Below are 27,040 nucleotides of genomic sequence, written 5' to 3'. Positions count from 1 at the left end.
GAGATCGGGGAAAAGCTTTTATCAGTTCAGTTCGCATCAAGGCTGGAATCACTTTCACATGAACAAGAACTGTGAGCAGCCACCAAGAAGGGTTGCGGATGGGGTCGGCCGTTTCAAGTACTCGATGCCGTTAAGAGTGAACAGACAAATGTACAGACAGACAGACGAACCAAAATGTTTTACGTCAAAAGTCCCCAAGAAAGACTATCGTCTTTAAAATACAAGAAACGTTACACACTGCAGTGCGAAAGCGCAGACAGTCGCCAAGCGTGAACATCCGTTTTAATGGCAGACTGCGTTTCTCTCACAAGTAAAAGTAACGTTCGGTGAGCTTCGTACATCAGTTAGGCAATGAGCGGCATATTCATTACGACCGGACAGCAGTCAACGCATTTTATTCGCCGACAGTTGGCTCACAGCGCTCAGAAAACGCACCGTTGTGTGCATTGGCATGCGCGCTGCCGGCTGCTTATCCGCACTAGCACGGTGACGGTGCTGCTCCCTGTAGCCTGTTCTCGGGGCGAATATGGTAAGCTGTTGGGCTAGTTGGTTCGGCATCTTTCTTACCGGAGCACGAATTCAGTTAGGTTAGGTTGGTGTCGTGTTGTTCTTTTGAACACCAAATCCAAGGTTTCCTAAGCAAGAAACTTACATACGCTTTCGTGCGTCTACTTTGCTCTTCGCTTTTTTAGATGCGGAGCATCTTATACTCGCGCCTTGTAGTGCGCCGTCCGCACCGCTTCTCGAACATTCGACAGCTGACGCGCGCGCATGCGCCGTCGCGCCGTCGCCCACTCTTCCACCATCTGTGCATCCCTTCCTCCTCTACACACCGCGCGCGCTTCACTCCTCCACCATCTGTGCACCCTTCCTCCTCTACACACCGCGTTCGACATCTTTAATTCTCCTGATTCTCCAGTGGACGCGCATGTGGCGTCGCGCTTCGAGAACATTCAACAGCTGACAGTGCATGCGCCGTCGTGCTGTATATATACTCAAGGTCGGCGCTCGCTCGCTCAGTTGCCGCTCGTCGGTTGGTTTGTACGGCGCGTCGACGTCCAAGGTCGCGGTGAAATGAATTCCAACGAATCCACAAACACAATGATCGACGTCCCTTCGACCAGCGCCGCCCTTTCGCATACGTGTGTACGTGTTCACTCATTTAACACCCCCTCCTACAACCACGTTCACCAATTTAGCCATCGACCCAAGTAAGTCGCAATTTAACACCCCATTTCACAACCACGTTAACCAATTTAGCCATCGACCCAAGTAAGTCGCACTTTAACACCCCGTTAACCAATTATATGGTCCGCATCCTCCTCAGTGTTCCCCCGAGGGAAGCTGCGGGCAATTTTTTTTTGTTTTTTTTATTGAAATAGAAAATAAAACAAGTAGTATTCGTCTCTGTTTCTTAGAGACAGCTACCCTTTCCACTCGATTGTTACAAATAAAACATAAAAAATAAAATAGCCTATATACATACATGTAATCCTACATAGGTGAGAGCAAATGTTCTCCTATGGGCAGAACAAACACGTAGTCGCCACGCTCACATTTACTATAGTCCGCTCAGTAGTGGTCACAAATCTTCGTTTCTTCAAAGAAGCGTTGCAGCACCGTCATTGCTTTGCCATTTGTTTTAGATGGCCATGGGCCTAGTATTTTATCCAACGTAAATCGTCGTTCGGAATCTAACGTATGGAGTTACTGTTCGAGTCGCCTAGGGTGTGTGTCGTGTTTCGGACCATCGAGCAAGAGATGATAGATATCCTTGCCGTCATGGCCGCATGAACATGCTGACGATGTTGCACGCTGAATACGAAGTACGAAGTAGTTTATGTAAACAGTTCCGAGTCTTAAGTGATGTGTGAGTGTGTCAATACACCTTGTGAGATCACGGTCGAATTGGCATTCAAGGCTAGGATCAACATCACATAGGATCGATTCCTTTGTTTTTTCTGTGAACCAGACAGAGAAGCATAATTCACGTTTTGTTGTTCTTAAAATACCATTTACATTAAAATGATATACAAGAATGAGGCACATTTGCGTAGAATGATGAGCGGTTTTCGCCAACTCATCTGCCGTTTCATTTCCCTTGATCCCGCAGTTGCTGGGAACCCACTGAAATGCCACTCGATGATTCAACTTCGCAGCTTCTGAAAGCTCTTTTAGTATAGCGTATATTATAAGCACATCAATGTGTCTTGAAGTGGCATTTTCCACTCATGTGAGTGCCACCAGAGAGTCAAATTACCACCAATTTTCTTGGTGTCGTTGACAGTTAATTAAAGATTATGGCTAGCAAAATCACTACAAGCTCCGACGTTGTTGAAGAGGAGAGATGGCCCAACCGACATGCATATTCTTTGTGTAATTCCGGAATTATAATTGCTGATGTCACTGTCATCTTCCTTCTCCTTTTCTTTAGGACAAGACAGCAAACCGGGGACCGCCATTTCCTGTTGACCTCCCTGCCTTTCTCTAATTTCGTTCTTTCTCTCTCTCTCTATGTCTAGGCGAGATGAAAAATCATTCGGCCGAGGAACGCTAAAGCCTCCACTGCCTGCTCCGTCAGTTACGCCATTATATACGGCACACCCAAGCACGCGTGCCATAGGGAGCACCGTCAGCGACGCCATTGAATGTTCGCAACCTGGCTTCTGAGCCAATGCAATATTTTAGGTCTGCTCCACCGTGGCCTGCTCACTGTCACCGTGACGTCACTCGTTTTGCCCGAGCGAGGGCGCGTACGGGAGGCAGTGAATAAAGCCCCTCTAGTTGTGAACTCATTGCCACCACCGTCTCCGCAGCGCCTGGCCGGCAGCACGCATGTATTCCGCGGGTCGCTCGCCATCGCCAGGTTGCCGAAAATGCGGCAATGACGAAATGCTCCTGCCCTGACCTGGCCACAGAGCGATGTGTACTGGTGAGCCGCTATCGTCTGCTCGGTGTACCTGCGACATCGGTGGAAGACATCCTTTTCTTTCCCGCGCGCTCTGAGATGGAAGCCTTCCCGGAGCCTTCCACGAATTCTCTGCGTGGGCGGACCTCGCCGCCTTCGTTCTACTGACTGTACTGACAAGACGCTCTCTGACCATGTCTTTGATTTTTAAATGCGAAGCATTCCTTAGCGAACTTCGGTGACTTTGAGCGTATCTATCTATCTATCTATCTATCTATCTATCTATCTATCTATCTATCTATCTATCTATCTATCTATCTATCTATCTATCTATCTATCTATCTATCTATCTATCTATCTATCTATCTATCTATCTATCTATCTATCTATCTATCTATCTATCTATCTATCTATCTATCTATCTATCTATCTAGTCGCCTACGACCTTTAGCTCTCCTGGCCGTTTGGATATTGGTATCGATACCAAACTTGTTATGGCATAGCATGACTATGAAGAGCATATTTGACTAATAATAACATGAAAATCATTATATGTATGTCATAAATGTCATGATTTATATTTCATGGGCTTGCTGCTCTTGCGGTGGTCTCGTTCACATGGCATGTTGCAAAACTGGTAGTATGGTATGACACGATTGCGTGGTGAACCCAAGCGACAGAACCTAACATGAAAGTTATCACATGCGTGTCATGTAACAACATGACTACATGCCACGCTCATGATGCTCTTGTGGCCATTACGCTAGCTTCACTTATAGCAAATTTGGTATTGCGGGACGGTAATGGATGACGAAGGTATGAGACTGGTGCAAACATGATAAACATGAGATGCGTGTCATGTAACCAAATGATTACATGCTACGCTCACCATGCGCTCGCGGTCGTTTGGCTAGCTTCACGTGTACCGAATTCGGTATTACGTGACGCGAATGGACCACACAGGTCAATGACACATCTGAACATGATAATCACGCATGCGTGTCATGTAACAACATGACTACGTGCCACACTGATGATGCGCTCGCCGCCGTTTGGCTAGCTTCACATATGCGAAATTTGGTATTACGCGACGCCAATAGATGACGAAGGTACCTGACTGGTGCAAACGTGATAAACATGAGATACGTGTCATGTCACAACATGACTACATGCCACAGTCAAGGTGCGAATACATGTTGATGTGACAGGGTGTGCGTGCTCACCGGCGTTCATTTCGTTGTGCCACGTCGGCGTTGCCATGCCAGGCGCCGGTCCTGCCATATACTCGCCGGCGCGCGCCGCGCTGCGTTGCTTTGACGCATGCACGTTCCAGTGCGTCCGGCGCCCCTCCGTCACGAAAAGAGGAAGACGCAATGTTGTCTAGGTAATGCATAGGCGCGAAACGCAGCATGTCGCATTTCGCGCTGGTTGCCATCGAACCGCGCCGATGGACGCTGGTCGCGCTGGTCGCGCCTGGCGTGAGATTAAGAGCAAACCTCATAAGCGCGAAGATGCCCGCGACAGCGACAAAGCAGAGCGTTCGCGCGATGTGTCGCGTGCTCGTTTTCGCGCGATCGCTCGGTTCTCCAGATTTGGAAACCGTCGCTCATCGCCCGGAAGTGCTGGGCTCAAGCAGCCAATAGCGAAAAACCGGAAAAGACAAGGACTACATAAGTGCACGTGACCTTGCCCGAGTCACGTATGCGCAACAAGAAATAACGCAATGTTTACGCATGTGCATATAAAAAAGTGCTGCAAGGCATTCATAAACACTTTTCGTTCCATTGCACGACAATATATCTTATTTTTAAATTACATACCGCTCACTACGCGGTTTTCTTGGTGCGAGTAGACGGCCTCATGCCAGCAACAGTGGAATTCGCTCGCCGAAGCCGTCGCGTGAATGAGGTTTGCCTGCGCTAGCGACTGATCGTGCGAAGATGATCTACGTCGCATCGCTCGTCGCTGTCGCGTGCATTTTCACGCTTATGAGGTTTGGCCCTTATAGAGTTCTCGCGTTTTTTTTAAGGTATAGCATCGCTGTGCCCAGCCTGCGCGCGCATCAACGTCACATTGGAGTATATTGGGCCCTTCATGATGCACTCGCGGCCGTTTCGGTAGCTCCACATATACCAAATTTGGTGTTACGTGACATGGTAATCATGGCACGCGTGTCATGCAAGAACATCACAACCTACCACGTTCATGGTGTTCTCGTGGTCATTTCGCTAGCTTCACATATACTAAATTTGTCATCACGTGACGTGAATAGATGACGGAGCTAAACGACACATCTCAACATTATAACCATGACACGGAAGTCGTGTACGGCATAATTTGCCTCCACCTCGTAACGTTGTGATGATTTTAAAGTGACATATCAACCTTCCTCACTCGTGCTTGCCATATCATCGATTCCAACTGTACGTGGGATATGCCCATTTTTTCCTTCTCTCCCTCTTTTTTCCTATCATATTTACATCCCATTCCCTCCATCCCTAATGGTGCTAAGCTGAGCCCCCTCTACGCGAAGCAGAAAGTAGCGTTTTTTTCACTATTTTTCTTTTTAATTAGCCTCTCTTTCTCTCTCTCCCGTTAAAAGAAGAAGCATTCACGGTGATTTTGTGTGTTTAGAAAAAGTGTTTAACGATTTAGAGTACTGTGTTTATAAAACGCGGGTAACGACTTAGATATATATATATATATATATATATATATATATATATATATATATATATATATATATATATATATATATATATATATATATTGAGAGAGAGAGAGAGAGAGAGAGAGGAAAGGCAGGGAGGTTAATCAAGCTTGGCTCGGTTGGCTACCCTACACTTGGGGTGAGGGAAAAGGGGAATAATAGAACGGAAAGAGACAGAAAAGAAGAGGAGTAAGAAAGAGAAGCATAGTCAGCTCGAGACTACACAGCACGGCCTCGTACAGTTCTTTCACAAGCGGTCGTGAAGTTTGGTGGTCCTTAAAAAGTAAAAGAGGGCTTTCGTGGCTTTGCGCGTATGGGAAGCCGTCGGCCAAGGTCCCAGGATCTTCTCTTCTGTAAGCGGCCGTGAATCCAGCTGACAGAGCTTGGCTTCCATAATACGTCGTTCGGTCTGGTATGCTGGGCAATGACATAGAATGTGCTCAACCGTTTCCTCGCAGGCGCAGATGTTGCATGCCGAAGTGCTCGCCATTCCAAGGATACGAGAGTACGAATTCGTGAATGCCACGCCCAACCTCATGCGACACAGTACAGTTTCAGCGCATCGTGGGAACCCGGATGGCAAACGAAGTTGCAAGTTTGGGTCGATCGAATACAGGTGTGTGTTGGAAAAACCCTGCGTATTCCATTGTAGGAGAGATATACGGTGAGCAAGTGATTGTAGTAGCCTTGCAGCGTCCGTTCTCAAGAATGGTATGGGCGTCCGCTGGTCTTGGTCATGAGCCGATCGAGCAGCTTCATCCGCGCAGTCATTGCCGACGATTCCGCAATGACTCGGCAACCACTGAAATACAATATCGTGACCTTCCGCGAGCGCTTCGTTTTAGTCGTGCCTTATCTGATATACAGATTGTTCATGTAGCCCGTGCTGCATAACAAACCGTAGTGACTGTAAGGCTGACCTGGAGTCGCAAAAGATGGCCCATTGGTTAGGTTGCTGGCGAAGAATGTACTTAGAGTATTAGGTACTCTACTATGGGAGAGCATAGAGCCGTCCTGTGGGCCTCACACTTGATCGTTATTAGAAAAGTGGTGGCTTTGAGGCCCAGCATTATTCTGCCTTTTGCTTCAAAAAAGGCGCTGGTTTACGTAATCTATTATGGTAAGACGGTAAGTTGGGCCAGTTCGTTGGGATTCATCATGAACTTGTTTACAGCGCAGCACCAGAAACACTGGATAGGGACGGAGCAAAAGATAAATGGGAGTCAGCGCTGTCTTTTCTTTATCTTTTGCTCATTTCCTGTCCTGTGTTTTTGGTGTTGCGCTGCAAACAAGTTCATAATCTATTACGCGTGAAGTGCGTTTGGGCATTTCTCTGTGGGCCATTTCCTCCACGAGAAAGTCAAAGACTGTGCGCTACCGAACGTGTGGTCGATCTATAAAAGCAAAGTTGATGAACTAATGAACAGACGAAATAAATAACTTCAATTGTATTCATTCTTTATTTATTTACACACACACGCACGCACACACACACAGTATGTAGAATATGCAGAGAAACTGTTACTACTCATTTGCAGAGTTTCTGCAGTCACTCTATTTGTACTCTTTCAAACATCTGTCTTCATAGACACGTAGTTATTAGGAGAGTGTGTGCTGCTGCCACAAAAATGATATTCAGCAAAATATCAGGGTGATCACCATTGAAAAAGAAAATAAAATCTTTTTGTTTCACAAAAATCTATTGTGACGGACCGAAGGAGCGGCGTTTCCTCTTTGGCACTGGCCCCTCTCGCAGTCTCAAGAGGTCATTTTTGGTGACTTTTCGCAGTGCGAAAAGTCACCAAAAATTGTCATGTTTTTTTTTTCAGATTCCCCCTAAAAGGTGGCAACTATAAATATGAGAATATGCAGCGATCCTAGTAACAAATATTGCTAATTATGTATAGCCCCGTGGAGTAAAATATTATCCTTATCTCCTAAACTATATGGACGTTTTCTCTAATGCCAGTCTCACCACCTGCTACACCATGAAAGGGGTTACTGGACTTGGAGTCCTATCACCCGCTTCACTATGGGAGCACTGAAAAAGGCGTGCCTACATCAGCAGCGTCGTTGAAAGCTAGTGCCTGGTAACAAACTTTTGTGATGGTTTCAGTTGTGACTAGCTCGCTGGATTCCGTGCGGACCGGTTGTGCCCTCGCGATCTCCGACGACAGCGCAGCTCTGGCCGACTGGGTTGGTCCTACGCCACCTCCTGGGACCGTGTTTCCACCTTTCCTATCTCTCCTATCTCTCATATGTCGTCGCTTGCTGTCCTAGCGCATCTCTCTCTCTCTCTCTCTCTCTCTCTCTCTCTCTCTCTCTCTATATATATATATATATATATATATATATATATATATATATATATATATATATATATATATATATATATATATATATATATATATATATATATATATATATATATATATATATATATATATATATATATATATATATATATATCCTCACCCCCATTCCTTGTGAGCTACTGTTGAGGTGTCGCACGCTCATGCAGACCGTTACGGGGCTCACTTTTCTCCTCTTTTTTTCCCTCTTATAACCACAATGTATGATTTCAGTTGTAGCAAAGACAGAACGAAGCACTCGCTACAACAACACAACAAGACAGGGACGGTGAGCGTAGCCTTCCTTGCAGACTTGGAGAACTTTAGTGCGCTGGAATCATATCCGTGATAATTGAACAACTTATTTACAAAACAACGCAGATATATCCGAAAGTACTGCGTAACTGTCGTAATTCGCGCACTACGTCCTCTTTGAGGTAAATTTACCGCTACATATTTGCCTCAGGGCCATTTCTGAAGGCTGCCCAAAAAACCTGACTTCTTCGCTGGGCAGGAAGGTATCGTAAAAGCAGATAGAAACCCTAAATATCACATTAGGTTGTACTACAGCAGTGAAGAAGTCGACAAGCTATTCATAAGAGGTGGAGCTGTGATAGAAACACGCGGCCTAAGCGCAACCAGCCACTTCAGAAGCTGAATTTAAAGAAAAAAAGCTTACAGCTTAAAACACCTAAAACGTCGCATAACGCCACCACCTCGCGGCACACGAAGCAGTCCGTGGACCACAATTTCGCTGGGAGGTTGCTGGCGGACACACTAGTGCGCCAGTGCCTCCAGAATTTAGGTGTCGTCCTGACATATTGAATCGCGCGTGAAGTGCGCCTTCTACTGGTTGGTATAAAGCTTCAAATAATAGAAAAAAGTTTCAACTTTGCCGCAAAGGCGAAGCAATGAACGCGATAGCAACAAATTCGAAGGTCACGCGCAGAATGGAGAGCATATCGGTAAGTACCCGTGTTTCTCACGCACAAATAATGCACGAAACGTACTCACAGGTACAGATGCACGCGCATAAGCATCTCGCTGTTACTTCGCTGTGTCTGAAAAGCGCGCGCTTTTCGCAAACGGAAGCTGCAATGATACCTGTCACCCTTGTGCATCCAGTAACTATAACAGAATTGTTGCAGGTAACGCCCGAGGCCAGCCAAGACGCATGGTCCTCCCCTCCCTGCCACCGCGAGATAAGAGCGCGTGAGGGAGCGTCGCTGTCCTCCACTAAGTGGGCCCAAGTACGCGTGGAAGGTCTGAGCGTGCGCCGCTGCGTGATGTGGCAACGCGCGCTCATTGCGTCATCTTGCTGGCAATGCCGAAAACACGATAGTTCCCTCCTAAATGCCCATGAGCAGCGGTAAGTGGTTGTTATAAATAGCTTGCCGTTTGAAGGGTGATGGACGTGCTCCTCGGTGGCTCAGTGGTTAACGCCTCGCACTCATGATTGAGAGGACCCAAGTTTGATGCCACGTGCCGGAGTCTTCTTTCTTCCTTTCTTTTTTATTGCGCTTTCATATATATATATATATATATTATGAAGTCTTCGTAGTCTTGGCTGCGACAAAACGTGCCGGAGTCTTCTTTCTTCCTTTCTTTTTTATTGCGCTTTCATATATATATATATATATATATTATGAAGTCTTCGTAGTCTTGGCTGCGACAGCGTTTAATTGAGAAAAGACCTCGCAAAACGAACGGGCAGAGCCAGCACACAGACGATGACGATGATGATGACCCAGAGTGGCAATGAGGGCAAAGGGACAAGCGGATGATGGTGATTGTGATTATGCAGGGATGAGGACGATGTAAGTTACAAATGCCCACACTAATTCCCCCCACTTGGAAGCGGACATCCTGGCCGCCGTAAGTCAAAGTGACGGGGAACGTCGCGTGAAAGGTTTCATGCGACAAACGTGGACAATCTCCGTGCTGCGGTAGCGGCGGTCTGTTGGGGCGACGAGTGGTGTCACACGATAATTAACCGGCGAAGTCTGTTCTAAAACAATGTATGGCCCAATGAAGCGTGGTTGGAATTTGTCACAGAGACCAGGAGTGCGAATAGGTGTCAAAAGCAGCACCTCGTCACGAGGTTGGAAAGACACAACGCGGTGGGATTCGTCATAGATGATCTTCCGCTCGTGCTGTCTCGCTTCAGTATTGATGCGAGCCTGATGGCGAGACTGGGCCAGGCGGGAAATGTATTCTTCGCTAGAAGACTGACATGAATTGCCATGGCTGCTAAAGAAGGAGACGTCGAGAAAGGTAGTCGGGGTGCGTCCGTACACGAGGTAAAACGGTGAGTAGCAAGTTGTTCACTGAACGGCAGTGTTGTAAGCGAATGTCAGGAATGGTAAAAGAGTATCCCAATTTTTGTGGTCGGGTTGGACGTAAACGGCTATCATGTCTGCAAGGGTTCGGTGAAATCTTTCTGTGAGACCATTTGTCTGAGGGTGGTAGCTTGAAGCTGTCTTGTGAGCAGTTCCAGAAGCGCGCAGTACTTCATTTACAACTTGTGACAGGAACACTTTGCCGCGGTCGCTAAGCAGTACACGAGGAGCCCCATGACGCAGTATTATTGCGTGAAGAATAAAGTCTGCAACTTCCACAGCTGAGCCTGTAATAACAGAGGAAGTCTCAGCGTAGCGTGTCAGGTGGTCCACGGCAGTCACTATCCATCGTTTGCCAGCAGATGTCACAGGGAGAGGCCCGTAAAGGTCAACACCTACAACCTCGAACGGCATTGAAGGGCACGGAAGTGGCTGTAGAGGTCCAGCAGGTGCCGACGTGGGGAGTTTACGACGCTGGCATGGGTAGCAGGAACCGACGTACCGAGCTACACTAGAAGAAAGGCCAGGCCAGTAATAACGACATCGAATGCGGTCAAGAGTTTTTTTTAAAACCAAGATGACCAGCAGTCAAGTCGTCGTGGAAGGCTTCGAGCACCTGAAGTCGAAGAGAGCGTGGCAGTACAGGAACCCAGCGCTGACCGTCAGGGTGGTAGACGTGGCGGTAGAGAACCCCATTTTCCAGCTTAAAGTGCAGGATTTGACGACGAAGTCGCGCGTTTGGTGGATGAGAAACTCCCGAAAGGTGGTCCATGATGCGTCTGCAGTATGAATCGGACTGCTGGCGGGAGATAAATGTTGGCTCGTCATCCGAAAAGGGTTGCCTTATTGATGCTAGCGTATGAACTTTGGTAGATGTGGCGGTTGAGTTGTCACCAACGCTCATATGGGTAGTTGGAAGCGGGCAACGAGATAAAGCATCGGCGTCTTGATGTTTTCTGCCTGACTTGTAAGTTATGTCAAAGTCGTACTCCTGCAAGCGTAGTATCCACCGACCCAAGCGTCCGGACAAGTTCTTCAGTGTAGAAAGCCAGCATAAGGCATGGTGGTCCGTAACAATTGTGAAGTGACGGCCGTGGAAATAGGGACGGAACTTCTGGACCGACCAAACCACAGCCAAACACTCTTGCTCAGTTATAGTGTAGTTCTTTTCAGCAGCGGTGAGTACGCGACTGGCATATGCAACAACTTTCTCTAAGGAAGACTTGTCGCGTTGTAGAAGAACGGCTCCTATACCAAGGCCGCTAGCGTCGGTATGGAGGATAGTTGGTGCGGCTTCGTCAAAGTGGCAGAGCAGAGGTTCAGACGTGAGTGCCCGCTTCAACAGGTCGAATGCTGTTTGACATTCTTGAGACCACAGAAAGGGGACGTTGGAAGCAAGTAGTTGGTGTAATGGAGCAGCAATAGAAGCGAAGTTCTGGATAAACCGGCGAAAATAGGAGGCGAGGCCAAGAAAACTGCGAAGCTCCTTTGGTTTTTCGGGGCGCGGAAAGTGAAGGACTGCAGAAATCTTGTCAGGGTCGGGCCGGATGCCATCTTTGCTAACGACGTGTCCTAAGACCTTGATAGATTTGCTAGCGAAAGAGCATTTCTTCGTGTTTATTTGAAGCCCGGCGCCGGCAAGGCACGTCAAAACTTGATCCAATCGTTCTAGGTGCTCAGAAAACGTTGACGAAAAGATAATAATGTCGTCCAGGTAGCAAAGGCAACTTTTCCATTTCAGGCCGCGCAGCACGGTATCTATCATGCGCTCAAAAGTCGCGGGTGCGTTGCAGAGCCCGAAAGGCATCACGTTGAATTCATATAGCCCGTCGGGGGTTGCGAATGCCGTTTTCTCCTTGTCGTCTTCATGCATGGGGATCTGCCAGTACCCAGAACGCAAGTCGATGCTTGAAAATAATTCCGCGCCTTGTAGGGAATCAAGGGCGTCGTCAATGCGTGGCATAGGGTACACGTCCTTGCGTGTGATCTTATTGAGCGCCCGGTAGTCCACGCAAAAACGCACAGAGCCATCCTTTTTGCGGACCAATACTATAGGAGACGACCAAGGGCTAGATGAAGGACGGATGACTTCCCATTTAAGCATGTCCGCAACGTTTTCTTCTATAATTTTTCTTTCAGTTAGAGACACGCGGTAGGGTCGGCGGTGTACAATAGATGTCCCAACAGTTTGAATTCGATGTGCTGTAGTATTAGTGCGGCCCAGCTTAGACGAGCAAATATCGAAAGAATTTGCATGTTTCTGTAACAATGCGAGCAGCTGCTGCCTCTGTGAATATGTCAATTCGCTGCTGATAGTGGTGGTAAAGGCGGAGGAAGAAACATGCTCACCGAGGCAATGTTCTTTGAATGCGATGGCCTGAAGTGGCGTGACGAGTACAGGCTCGAAGTCAGCAACACGGGCCACAGTAGTGCCCTGTGGCAGTAAGATCTTCTCCGGTGTAGAGTTGACAGCGGTGACAAGTGCCGAGCCATTGCAAAAACGAACGACACCGGACGGAAGAACTATACCTTTGGGAACGCAAAGTGGTGACGGTGAGACCAATACATCCCCGTGATAGATGTCGTTGGACGTAATGCTGACAATTTGCTGTTGTAGTGGCGGGAGTTCGATGTCTTTCGCAGCGACCAGACGAAGTGGCTTCTGATTATCGTCGTCAAGCATGTAGTCGGTGTCAGCGAGGTGAACGACGCGTTGTCCACAACAAATCGCCGCGGAAGCAGATGATAGAAAATCCCACCCTAAAATTAGTTGGCGAGAGCAGCGGGACAGGACAGCAAACTGGACATGATGGCGGATGCCGTCGATGAAAACACGCACAGTACAAAACGCGGAAGGGCGAATGACGTTCCCCTGGGCAGCAACTAATGTGGGGCCATCGTAAGGCGTCATTACTTTCCTTAAATGTTCACACAAATCAGCACGTATGACAGACAATGTCGCACCTGTGTCCACCAAAGCATCGACTCGCACTCCTTCCACTTCCACAGAAACCATGTTACACGGGCCCGATGGAGGAATTTCAGTTCTAACTCCGAATGCAGTTTTTCCTCCACAAACTGCATCACTTAGTTTTCCGAATGAATTTCAGAGGTGAATGAGGCGGGCCGAAGTGGAGAAGTGGAACGGCGGAAAGGCGAAGGCGAGCGGCGTCTCGTGTTTCGGCTGTTTCGTGGTGCAGTCGATGCAGGAGGAGATGGAGAACGGTGCGGGGGAGACGAATAACGCCGACCTTGATAAGACGCCCCGGCGTACAAATCCCGTTCACGCACGTCGTTCCGACGCTCATCTTGCTGGCGCTTTCGGCAGAAACGAAATATGTGGCCGCGATAGCCATAGTAGTAGCAGACAGGGCGAGACGAGCGCGACGGTGGGGAATAGAAGGCATTCGGGGCACCTGTAGATGATAGCGCGGTCAGGTGGGCCGGAGGGTCAGGGGGTACGGAATAGTAGTTCACCGGGGGAGCGGCAGCAACTGACGCGTAGGATGGACGCAGCAATGTCGCGTGGGCGTCGCTGGGAGGCACGGCAGCAACTTGGGGGTACGTGGATACAGGTTGAGAAGCAGATGGCTGTACGGGCGCAGAGCCAGTCAGGGATGTAAGTTCCTCCCTGATGATGTCACGTAAGGGCATTCCCGAAGGCTGTGTAGGTCGTGGTGTAGGAGGTGTGAAGCCCATGGACCGCAATTCTTCGCGTATAATGTCCCGGATGAGGTCACGCAGATTGCCATCTGATGTGGAGTGGTGGTCGCCGATGTCTGGTTGAAGGCGGACGGAGTCCAGCGCATCAAGGCGCTGGCATGTCGCCACGACATCAGCGATGGTAGCTGGGTTTTGCACAGCGAGGGCATTAAAGGCAACAGGCCCAATGCCTTTCAATATATGGCGCACTTTGTCCGATTCCGGCATGAATTTATTGACACGCCGGCAGAGTGCGAGGACATCCTCGATGTATGAAGTATACGATTCACCGGGATGTTGTCGGCGAGTATCGAGTGTCCTCTTCGCGACGGCGGATCGAATGTCTGGTGTCCCAAAGACGTGCCGCAGCTGCTGCTGGAAGGTAGCCCAGTCGGGTAAGTCAACGACGTGGTTAAAATACCATGTCTTCGCGACTCCGACCAGATAAAAAGGCACGTAACGCAGTTTGGCGGCCTCGTCCCACCTATTAGCGGCACTTACGCGGTCGTAGTCATCAAGCCAGTCTTCTACGTCTTCTCCCCGAAGACCAGCGAAGAGCGGGGGTTCCCGCTGATGTCCGTGTATGTAAGTAGGAGGGGCAGCTTGCGGCGGTGCGGGGTTGATGACATCAGTGCCGGCAGGCTCGGTCTGGGACATGCTGCCTGATTGTGGGCGCAAGCGGCGGCCTGAACGAAGCTCCAGGGGGTATAGCGGGCTGCGGGAGGTCAGAGGACCGAAAATCCACCTCCACCACGTATGAAGTCTTCGTAGTCTTGGCTGCGACAGCGTTTAATTGAGGAAAGACCTCGCAAAACGAACGGGCAGAGCCAGCACACAGACGATGACGATGATGATGACCCAGAGTGGCAATGAGGGCAAAGGGACAAGCAGATGATGGTGATTGTGATTATGCAGGGATGAGGACGATGTAAGTTACAAATGCCCACAATATATATATATATATATATATATATATATATATATATATATATATATATATATATATATATATATATATATATATACTTGGCAGCAATCGAGAGCAATTTCTAGCCAACCTAAGTTTGATCATTTATTCTTAATTGAAAAATACGTATACATATATGGTGAGTGACGGTGACACCAATGTCAACTTCAACGCTTACTGCGGCGGCAAAATCTAGCCAAGAGTGTCCATACAATTGCTATCGCAATAAAACACTACTGACACAATGGTATGAAAAACCGAGTCTGCGGTATGTGAGCCCAGCATTCTACCGCTCAGCTGGGCCAGTGCTTTGAACGTGACTCTGAACTGGCTTTAGGCGGGCTTGATGTCGGGAAATAAATCACGTAATAGGAGTACTAAACCATTTTAGAACTTCAAAAGAACAGCCAGGCGTCATAGAGTGTGAATTGCGTAAAGAGTGGGTCTTCGAATGCTCCAACTCATTAGAAAATTTCCTTTCGATCACCTATTAACTGTGGCGCATACCCACTTCAGACATAATTCTTTATCGTCGTCAGCCACTGCATAAACTTATTGCACAAAACTCGTAACATGTGTGTAGCAGATACCACGCTTCTCTAAAGAATGATGAAGGATACCATGTATAGTGAATTCTGGCTTACTGTAAAAAATTGTGAATATTTATGGCGCAGCAGAGATATTGTACCAGTTACCCAAGGAGTGTTTAGAAAAGGTTGTGAAAGGACGCTCGTCTAGCTTTCGCTGCAACAGTGCCGTGCGTTCTGCGCAGGCCTGGCTTGTTTTTTTTTTTCGCAATCTCATCACGTCACTTAACACATAACAATGCTCTAAAATCATTCTCAACCCGTCATTTTAATTTAAAAAATTCACAATCACAGTACCAAAGGTACTAGAGATTTGTCATCATTTCCTATAAATTTCAAAGACACTTAAGCATTAACTATTGTTATTCGCGCATTGCTCGCAATAACACTCCGTAAAATGCTTCATTATTGCGTTGTGGCGTAAATACGCCGTTATTAGGTATAAAAAATTCAATGACACTTACCAGGGAGACTTCCCTCATCTCTTAAAGATACGGTGATCTCTGCGGGATTTGGTGGAGAGGTATACTGATCCAGAGTAACAGTGACGTTAAAGTGGTCGAACCATCCTGACATATTAGTAACTGTTCCTGTGTAGTTGGCGTACCAGCCCACAACTGAAATGTAGTACTTTTTTCCACCCCCAACACAACTTGCGTGCTTCGCTTCCGCGTTGACAGTATGCAATGTTCCATTTGTCAAGTTAAAAGTATACCAGCGTTCGGCTGGAGAGGACCCCACAGATATATTGAAACGATGATCACTCAGCCTCAATTTCGCATTCTTATTGAAGATTTCGCATGTTTCGTGGGCACCTGCTGTAAAATAAGCAAAAAACAAAAAAGTTACAGCAAGAGCTCCTTCAAATAGAACTTATCTATATATTTTCACAAAAGCTCAGTACGAGAATAGCATGTCGAGTCAGATTTTTGTAAAAATGAGAGGAGGTGTACACTTCATGGGAGAGAAAAACTGTCATGGACTAGTTTTGTGCAAACCGACTGATTAAAGTGATGGCGACTGCTGAGAAAAACGTGCTTTTGAGAAGAAAAGTTTATCTGGACATACAATTCAAACCCGGCATGATCGCTGTTTAGCGCCGGTCGTTAAACTGCCAAATCCATTGAAAAGCTAGCAGATCCTCGCGTAACTAAAAATGCTTCGAGAGTTTTAAGCACGGAAACACTGTGAATTGGGGATTATAATTTACTTTGTTGCATAGTTCTACAAATATGAGAATGAAAATGTGTCAGTTTTATATTATCCCACAAGGATAAATCACACACGTGTTTGGGTTTGAGTGGTCTTGCTATTTCGCTTCATTTCACTTTTTCACTTTGGTACCTTGAAGACCGAGGTTAGGAATTAATACATAAAGGATGGATTGATAAATGTGGGTTAGAAAGAGTGATCTTCATGGCGAAGCGTATGCATTTATGTAGCGCTCAAAGTAGACGAACACGTGATGGCTGCATAGTAATGCGGGAGGCCGTTCCATTCCACTGCGGCGCCAAAAAAAAAAAAAAAAGGCTGCAAAGTAGTTGTGCGAGTACGTGCTTGTGACTGAGTAAAGATGGGCGACGCGAAGTGATTCGCCCATCAATCGAATGATGTGAGGTGCTTGAGTTAGGAAACTGTGATAAGATTTGGGAAGTAAACAAAGACAGGTGATGCGATGAGGTACAGGAAGAATGACAAGATCAATTTCACGTTTTAAGGTAATATATTTATGTCGTATCAATATAAGTAATGAATAAACATAGTGGCACGATTTTGTACAGATTCAAGATCGTTTATTATGTATACCAGGTGTGGGCTCTAGATGGTTGTTGCCTATTCTAGTGAGAAATTAGTGCGCGAGAACTTTTATGTTTAGTGGTACATGAAGTAAATGACGCTTTAGAAAACCGAAGGATATGTTCGCGGATGATCTAATATCTTGTTTATATACATGTTCCAGGAAAGTTTAAATGATAAGGTGCCGCCTAGGTATTTATATGGTGAAAATTGTTTAACAGTGAAATTATATCGGTATGAGAATGATAAAGGGTTTCGCTGGCGTTGAAATAAAATAAGTTTGCGTGTGTTGGGAATAACCTTAATTCACCAAAGATTGCACTACTGTTGTAGACGATTAAGGTCCAGCTGGAATTCAGTACTGTTTGGTCAGAATTTTTAGTGCGATGCTCTGTGATAGATGACACAGTATGCGGCAAATAAATGGATACTGGAAGATATGAATGTGGAAAGAGGGGTGTGAGTACAGATCTTTGGAGGACGCCGGATGTAACTGGGAGGAAACTAGAATAAGAAATGCTGCAATTTAGGCACTGTCCCTGTAAAACCTCATGTTCCCCATTGCGCAGTCGGAGGTGAAAACAAAAGGAAAGTTCACTTGAAATCGGGAGATTCTGGGGCCGTGTAGGTGGTCCCTGATCATTGATGCTCTCCGTCGGGGACAGCACAAGTCTGAGCCGCCGCTCTCGTCCTTTAGACTTGGACCTGTTGGGCTTGCTGTCTAAAACCGTCGGGAAGTTTCTCAGTCGAGCAGCTCTCATGGTTATCGCATGAGAAACAGGGAAAATGAAAGACAAGTGTTTGGTGTTCATGCCAACAACACGTCGGAAAAGAAAAAAAACCAGGCCTGCATGGAACGCGCAGCGCTTTCACAGCGAATGATAGAAGAGCGGCCTCTCAGAGCCTTTTCTAAACTCTTTTTCGGTAACTGCTACAAGCACACTGCTAGGTACCCACAATACGCCATAAATAATCGTAACTTTTGTGTAGTAGGCCAGCATCCACTAAACTATCCTTCATCATTTTTTGGAGAAGCGTGGTGTGCGCTACACACTTATTAGGAATTTTGCGCAATTTTCGATGCAGTGGCTGACGAAGATGAATAATTAAACCTGAAACGTCTATGAGCCACAGTTAGTAGGTGATCAAGAACAGCTTTTCTAATGTGTCAGAGCAGTAGACGACGCATTCGTTGTGCAATTCTCATTTTCTGATGCTTGGCTGTTCCTGTGATGATCTAAAACTTTTTATTGCTCATATTAACGCGATTTCTTTCCATACAGCAAACCTGCCTAAGGCCAGTTTGGAAACGAGTTCCAAGCACTGGCATGGCTCCGTGGTAGAATGCTGCGCTGGCACGCAGGGAGCCCGGGTATCTATCCCATTATGTCATCGGGGTTTTTATTGACTAAGTTTTTTCTTCGTCCGATGCTAGTTACAGACACGATCACCGGCGACGGCGGACAACTACGGCGCCGCGCGCGATCCGTGTTCTTATCTCATAACAGTTTTCGCTGTAAAAAAGGTCTGGGGTGCGGCCTCACTGGCGACCACCTGCCTACAATGCACTTCCTCACAAAAGCAGTATTGGCCAGCCTAGTTCAGTACTTGGCCACTGCCTCTCACAATAACGCACATATTAAGTGTCGACCATCCGTCTCCAGCGTCTGCGAAGCAACTATCAAAGGCGGCGGTCATACCTGCAATGCAGCGGAGCGTGCTAAGAATCGCTAGGTATGGACAAGCTGCCATACGAATTTGAACTCGGCTATGTTTAACGCTAGAGCAGTATATTGTAAGGCTATTGTCTAGCTGTGCTATTTGAGGAATTCGATAATAATAAATGGGATGCAATAGGGCTCAGCCGAGTTAGGACGACACCTGAGTGGTCTACAGTGCTGAAGAACAGAAACGCCTTAAACTAACGTGTATTAGTTGAAATAACTAGGTGTGGGGTTTCTGATGCACAGGAACAACGCAGGAAAAACAAAGTATTACTCTAGCATCAGTCGGAGGATCGCAAATATGGTAATTAGGTTTAACAAACGGTACAAGATGAGGGTCGTACAGGCCTACGCGCCTACATTGAGTCCTAATCATCATTTTGTTGAACGCTTCTATGAAGGCGTCAAATCAGGAATTACCAAAGTAAGGACACAGTGTACGTGCTATACTTATGGGTTACTTTAATGCCAACGTAGGCAAGAAACAGGCCGGAGACCATGCACTGGGGGAGTATGGCAGCAGCTCTATAGAAATGTCACACGGGAGTTGTTAGTAGAGTTCGCTGAACGTAACAATTTACGAATCTCCAATACCTTTACAGAAAACGGGCCAGCCACAAGAGGACGTCGCGCAGTCATCATGGCGAAATAAAATGAAATATAAAATTTTTGTCCATCGAAACTAAAATAATAAATATACCCCATTTTATGTGCACACCCAGGCACACTGTACAGGATGTAGAAGTTGTTGGCAAGACCCGATGCAGAGACAATAGAATGGCGAGAGCTCGTATACACCTGGATTTAAAACAGCAAAGACAACTACTGATACGCAAGAAGTCAAATAATAAACTGGCGGTGAGAGGAAATATACAGGAATTCAGAGTTTCGCTTCAGAATAGATTCGCAGCTCTAAACGAGGCAACCGACGTTAGCGTTGATGCAATGAACGTTAATCTTAATAGCATTGTCGAAGAGGGTGCTATGGAAATCGGAAGCACAGTCACTAAATAGGACACCGGCAAAATAATCCAGGAGACGCAAAATCTCCTTGAGACCACAAGGCATGAAAGCCTCAAATGCAACCTACAGTAGAGCTAGTCGACTTTTCGAAGTTAATCAATAGGTGTAACGTAGCCTACATCAGAAGGTAGAACATAGAAAGAATCGAGCAGGCTGTAAAAAGCGACAAAAGCCTAAAAGCTAAGAAGACAAACTTGTCATCAGGCAAAAATCAGATGCGTGCATCTAGGGACAAAGAAGACAATGTCACAAGCAATATATCTAGGACAGTCGTGGTGGTGGAGCTGTCCTGCAGGGAGCTATACAGAAGCCGAAACAACCAAACAACCAGGATGAAGTAAGAATCATTTATAGCCTATTGATAGCCTATATCGCAAGAAGCATTGATAGCCTACAAAAATTTGACAATATATCATTAACGAAAAAAGAATTAATGAAAGCCCTAAAAGAAATGCAAAGAGGCAAAGCTGCTGGTGAAGATAAGGTAACAATGGTCCTGCTGAAATGGGGCGAAAAAATTCTGTCAGAAAAGTTGGCTGTTTTACATACAAAGTGTCTGTTCACGGGAAGGGTACCAGAGTCTTGGAAGAACGCCAACATCATCTTAATTCAAAAGAAAGACACTTCAAGAACTTCGAAAAAATTACTGGCCGGTCAGCTTAACCCGCCATGATGTGGCTACGGCACTAAGCTGCTGACCCGCAGGTCACGGAATTGAATCCTGGCCGTGGCGGCTGCATTTTCGATGGAGGCGACATTGCTTGAGGCCCGTGTGTTCAGATTTAGGTGCTCGTTAAAGAACCCCAGGTGGTCGAAATTTCCTAAGCTCTCCACTACGGCGTCTCTCATAAGCATAAGGTGGTTTTGAGATGCTAACTCCAATAATTATCAGACCGATCAGCTTACCGTCCGTTCGCTACAAACTATTTACAAAACAAACAGATAATTGAATCGGGGCGACATTAGAGTTCAATAAACTAAATGACCATGCAGGATTTCGTACAGTCTACTTGATATTGTCGCGTGAAGAAACGACACAGGGCTCGAGACGCAAGGAATGGCTGTTTACTTTCAGCCACAGCAACCGCCTGTTTCTTCCTTCTCAACCTGTATTGCCACAAGCGCGTGGCATTACAAAAATTCAAGCTGAGCCAAGAAAGTTTGCGACGACTTGAATAGTAAAGGGAAACGACAAAAAGAGACACTATGGGCTCGACTGCAGGTGCGCCACCCCAAACGTTGTAGGTTGCAGTCGGAGCGGTTTCATCCTGGCAACATGAACCACATCGGATGAATGTGGTAGACGAGAGCCGCGTGATGTTTCCGTTGGCGCAACTTCGTAGATGACTTTGCCAATGTGATGCGGAACGCGGCAGAATCCCAAATACCCGCGCAACAATATTTCTGAGCGGCTTCGTCATCGTATTGCCGTCGAAAAACAGACCAGATCACCCGTGTTTTGCGCCCCCGCTCTGTGATGGCGAGAATCTTGGTCATGACGATACAAAATGCGTTCGTTACGCTTAACGAAGACTTTTGTTTCCTGAGAGGTGATGGCAGACGGAGTCGGCCGGAGCATTACGTCAAGCATCATAGTGACATTGTGGCCATAAACGAGACAATAGCAGATGCAAATACGGTGGTTTTCTAGAGATCCGTGTTGTAGTAAAATCTTACGTATGGTAGAACTTCGTCCAAATGCTTCTGGTCCAAGACTACATACATCGAAAGCATATTGGCAATTGTTCCACTGAGGCCCTCGTTTAACTCAATGTTCTGCGGGTGGTACGCTGTAGCAGTTCGGTGTGTGGTGTACCACTTAGCTGCAAGATATCACGGAGCGACTGCGCCGTGTAGGCTGTAACATAATCTGTGATAACAGGTCGGGCATCATAGCGGAGAACGACGTCTCTTATGAAGTCGTTGGCGTCATCGAAAGGAGTACTAATATTCATGCAATCAATCGAGTGATAGAGATACGCGCGGAATGCAACCAAACCCTATACATAGCTTTCATAGATTGTGTGAAGGTGTTTGACTCAATCGAGACATCAGCCGTGATGCAGCCACTGCGTAATTAGGGCAGCGACGAATCCTACGTAAACACACTCAAAGAAATCTGCAGTGGATCCACAGCCACCATAGCCTTCCATAATGAAACTGACAGAATTCGAAAAAAGAAGAGTCTAAGGCAGGGAGACTCGATCTCTCCAATGCTGTTCACCTCGTGTTTACAGAAGGTTTTCAGGGCCCTATATTGGGAGCAGTTAGAGATAAGAGTTAATGGAGAGTATCTGAGTAACCTGCGATTCACTGACAACATTGCATTGACGAGTAAGTCAAAGGACGAAACTGAACACGGAAAGCAGAAGCGTAGGTCTGAAAATTAGTATGCACAAACCTAAAGTATTGTGCAACAGTCTCGCCAGGAAACAGTGCTTTGCGATAGATAGAGATGTGCTGGAACTTGTAGAGGAATATGTCTACTTAAGACAGGTACTAACCGCGGAGCCGAACCACGAGATTGAAATACCTAGAAGAATAAGAATTTGGTGGAGCACATTCGGCAAGCACTCTCTATTCATATCTGTTAGATTGCCACAATCCCTTAAGAGGAAGGTATATAACAACTGCATCTTGCCGGAACTTACCTACGGAGCATAAACATGGAGGCTGAAAAAAAAGCTTCAGCTTAAATTGAGGACGACGTAGCCAGCGATGGAAACGAAAATGATGTGTGTAACCTTAAAAGACAAGAAGAGAGCCGAGTGGATCGGGGAACGAACCGAGGTCAAGGATATCATAGTTGAAATGAAGGAAAAAAAATAGACATGGGCCGGGCACGTGGCGCGTAGGCAGGATAACCACTGGTCGTTAGGGGAGCTGACAGGATTTCCAGAGAAGGCAAATGCACGAGGGGGGGGGGGGGGCAGAAAGTTGGGTTGGCCGATTTGATTAAAAAATTCGCAGGTATAACGTGGCAGCAGAAAGCACAAGACCGGGTTGATTGACGGATCATGGGAAAGGCCTTTTCCCTGCAGTGGGCGCAATCAAAGTGGTGATGATGATGATGATGATGATGATGATGATGATGATGATGATGATGATGATGATGATGATGATGATGATGGTGGTGGTGGTGGTGGTGGTGATGATGATGATGACGTGGTGCGCTTCTCGTCGCTATCCGCCTTGTCGGAAATAAACAAGAAAAAAGAAGTCCGCGCATGTGGCGCGTTCACGAAGTATGATTTTAGGGCGTATGCTGCAAAGGAAACTGTAGTGTCCCTAACCTTATTGTTCTAGTAGTAAATACTCAAAAGCAAAAAAGCAGCCAGTTAAAATAAGGAAACCTATCTACCGACACCAAAGAAAACAAAACGTCCACACAGTTCAAAAGGTTCGCTTGTGACTGATGTGCCTCGCTGTCCGCTGGGCTCTCCTCGAAACACACACAACTACTAACATAGTTGTCCATATCCCCCATCCTATAGCGCAGTTTGGAAAAGCGAATTTTAACGGTTTAATCCACACGTGCCTTCGACGCTCCAAGGTTACCTACACCGGGGTCGTATGCTTGACGTATGGCTCATCCCAGAACTTGAAGCAACGCGAAAAGCTGTCTGCGAAAGAACCATAATTTGTCGACACTAGCCAAGGCGCGAAGCCGGGATTTTATTCGGTTTTGAAAAGTCACTACAGCAAATTTTACGTGCAATGTGATAGTATGCAATCTTTATTTATCTCTAAACCAGCCAACTGAAAAGAAATACAGTGAAAACTCTCGCCATCTGACATGTGCACTCCTAAAACACTCCTAGTTTTTAATGTGCAGGATAAGCTATCTCCAAATTATTCTGTGAAATTTGCGGCATCTTTTTTTTTACTTGCGTTCAGTAGTTCCTCAATACTTCAACATTTCATTGAGGTTGTCATATCAGAAGCAGTGTCAACTTGCGTGTGTTATTGCAGACAACTGAAAACCACCACGGTTGGGATGAAATTAATGTCCTCGTGGAAAAACTTAAGCAGCACACGCCAGTCAACTTGAGGTCTTCAGTGCAGTTTCGTGGTGTTGCGCCTAAATGCTGCTTATAAAGAAAGATATTTGTTTCTTATACAGTGTGCGAAAGGTAGAAAAACAAAAATTACCATGCATGGTGATGGCGGTGGACATTAGCAGAGCTGGAATGAAATAAATACATTACATTTAAGAACATTATTTTGCGAATGGCAAGGATCGAATCAAGTAAGCGCTAACTGCACAGACATTACATTATTTACTTCTTCGTTTTGGAGCTGACAAAGTAAATAGAAAGAGTTAAGGGGAGAGAGAGTCACGTATTCTGCAACAAAGCATGGTTCGAGAAAAAAGTTGTTTAGTTAAAAAAGAAAAATATACTTGATAATAGTTTCCTTAAATATAGCTGTGTGTACATGCATGAGTACTTATTTAACGATGGACATTGTTGGTATTTAGTAAAAGTTTCTTGCCACAATATATTTACAACCTGGAATGGTGAACTTATTTAACCACTGCTGACAGCATGTGCCCTTTAGGAATACGAGTGTGTTTACATCTATATCTTATTCCACCTGTTTATGACACTGTTTTGCAACGATGAGGGTTGAGATGAGAAATTCTGTTATTACATTAGGCTATCTTAGCCCTCGCTTCAGTGCATTCTCTCAGTGCGATCAACTGTAAAAACAGCACTAGAATAGAAAAAAAAGGTCCCACTTCCAAGAAGGTTTCGGAAGCCGAACAGCGCTTGGCCCTTTCTTTCTTTTTGGCCCTTGTGTCACTTTCTTTTCGTCCTTTTCTTCAGTCCGCATGCACAAACAAGAAACACTACAAGTGCCGCAGAATTCGCTTTCGAGACAGCCAATTTCAATGCAAAGGTGGGGCGCCATACACCGTGAACCACATATTCCGCGTGATTTGTTCCACAAATTAAATTTATTTGAAGGGCAACCTAGCCACAGATAATCAAGCAAATATGAGTCGTCAAGGACAAAGTTTTGTTAGGTGGTTGCTCGATTTTGTATGAGAATTTATTGGTAAAAAATGCTCAGTATAGGCATTGAACATGCACGAACAACCACACACGACAGAGAGCAGATGCCTTATTCCTACACGTTGAGAATATTTTTAATATTGTCTCACTACAAAGTTCTGGAAGCGTGACGCTCTATTAAGCGAGTGAAACAAATTTATTAGGTCCACAATAAACGCGAGTCAACTGAACGTCACCTGGCAAGACCCGCTCGGGGATGGTCAGGTTCAACATGGCATAGTGGAAATTAGTTGATGCTTGAATAGACCCTCCCTTTAAAAGCATGTTCACTACTTTCGAAGTTGTAAACTTTTTGCGAGACACCTTACGTTACATTAGGAGTACCCAATGTTTTTGACTCAGCGCCACGTTAAGATCAGCTACGTTGTTTGGAGTAACAGAGAGCTGTTATAGTAGTTAAGTGTTCATTCTTACAGATTGAGCGAGCAAACACGAAGCCCCACCGTGGTGGCCTAGTGGCTAAGGTACTCGGCTGCTGACCCGCTCGTCGCAGGATTGCATCCCGGCTGCGGCGGATCCATTTCCGATGGAGGCGGAAATGTTGTAGACCTGTGTGCTCAGACTTGGGTGCACGTTAAAGAACACCAAGTGGTTGAAATTTCCGGAGCCCTCCATTACGGCGTCTCTCATGATCATATGGTGGTTTTGGGACGTTAAGCCCCACATATCACTCAATCAATCGAGCGAACACGAAGTGGAGAAACAAGCAAGAAACAACAAATGCCTATTAACAACTGCAAATGCGCTCAATGAATAAATAAAGGAGGCTAGAAAACTTAGCGGCACATGCGCGTGCAATAGGCAAAGCTGTGAATCAGCAATCGAGGGGGTGCACGCAAAAAAAACTGCGTCTACTTTCCTCTCCGTAGTCGTGGGCTCCATTCATTCAAAATGTGACTTTTCTCACGTGCAATTTTTTTTAATGCGAAGCATTTCTTAGCAAACTTCGGCGACTTTGAGCATATCTATTTATCTATCTAGCCGCTTACGTGTGGGTGCTCTCGTGATCACCCCCTTAACTTGGAGTGAACCAAAATTATTATGGAAGGGCAGGATGGTTTGACGAAGATGATGCGCTGCTCAAGATCTCAATAATGTCACAATCCTATCACGTACGTCGTCAAACACGTCCTGCCAGACGGGGGCACATACCCATGGGCGGGTATGTGCCACCTAAAATGCACTAAATCAGAAGATAGTGCACAACACAACCGCTGATTGTGGCATACGCTGAACGTGATGAGTGTGTTCCAACTAGCCCAAGCGGCTACTTTACATCTGTTTAACAAGGTTGAACCTGCAGTCAATCGAGCAGAGACTTTTCCTAAAGAACGTTCCCACGTAAAACCACTGCGCACGCTCCGCTGAGGCTATGCTACACGAGTAGACGAGCAGCTCGCTCCATAAAATTGCTGGCTCCTCCAACGTGCTGCGCAAGCGCAGTTTTTGTCTCCACTCGATCGCTGGGCCCACTGGCCCGCTGAACCGCTCGGCTATTACTCTCTAATCTCACAAGTTCGTCTCATCCGTTGTCAAACGTTTTAAGCCAAATAGTGACCCATACCTGCGGGTTGGTATGTCATGGTCAAGTTATATAGGTCGCGAAACTTGGAACGAAAAAAGTCAGAAAACTTTTGCCACCGGCAACAACGCCCGCCCACGCTAGAAGCACAACTAGGAGAAGAGGGGACAAACAACCAAAACTAAAAAAAAAATTCAATGTATTTTTTTCTTCAAATAGTTGTCATTGTATATATGTCAAAGTTAACTATAAACTTCGTGGTGTATCTCACACCTCGCGAAATGGTTGATTGCATTATTTTTTACGTCGAGTGCATTATATGAGGAGAGGGG

At 46.2% G+C, this 27,040-nt stretch overlaps 1 protein-coding gene across 6 annotated transcripts in view; it reads right to left on the bottom strand.

Annotated features, from left to right (window-relative positions):
- Positions 1 to 27,040, bottom strand: part of LOC119182337 (uncharacterized) — a 50,350-nt gene that overhangs the window by 6,656 nt on the left and 16,654 nt on the right. For 5 of the 6 annotated variants that reach the window (XM_075869813.1, XM_075869814.1, XM_075869816.1 and 2 more), the window contains exons 3-4: positions 24,261 to 24,293; positions 16,029 to 16,382 (exon numbers count right to left, since the gene is read on the bottom strand). In XM_075869813.1, coding sequence (XP_075725928.1) covers positions 16,029 to 16,382; positions 24,261 to 24,293 — 387 coding nt within the window. Of the gene's footprint in view, positions 1 to 16,028; positions 16,383 to 23,843; positions 24,197 to 24,260; positions 24,294 to 27,040 lie in introns of those variants that run through there. The other variant, XR_012885081.1, reaches the window with a different exon arrangement.

This window comes from Rhipicephalus microplus, chromosome 7 (genome assembly GCF_043290135.1).
Source record: "Rhipicephalus microplus isolate Deutch F79 chromosome 7, USDA_Rmic, whole genome shotgun sequence".
Lineage (NCBI taxonomy): Eukaryota > Metazoa > Arthropoda > Arachnida > Ixodida > Ixodidae > Rhipicephalus > Rhipicephalus microplus.
Note: the sequence above shows the minus strand (reverse complement) of the source record. Positions and strands in the feature narration are given on the sequence as shown.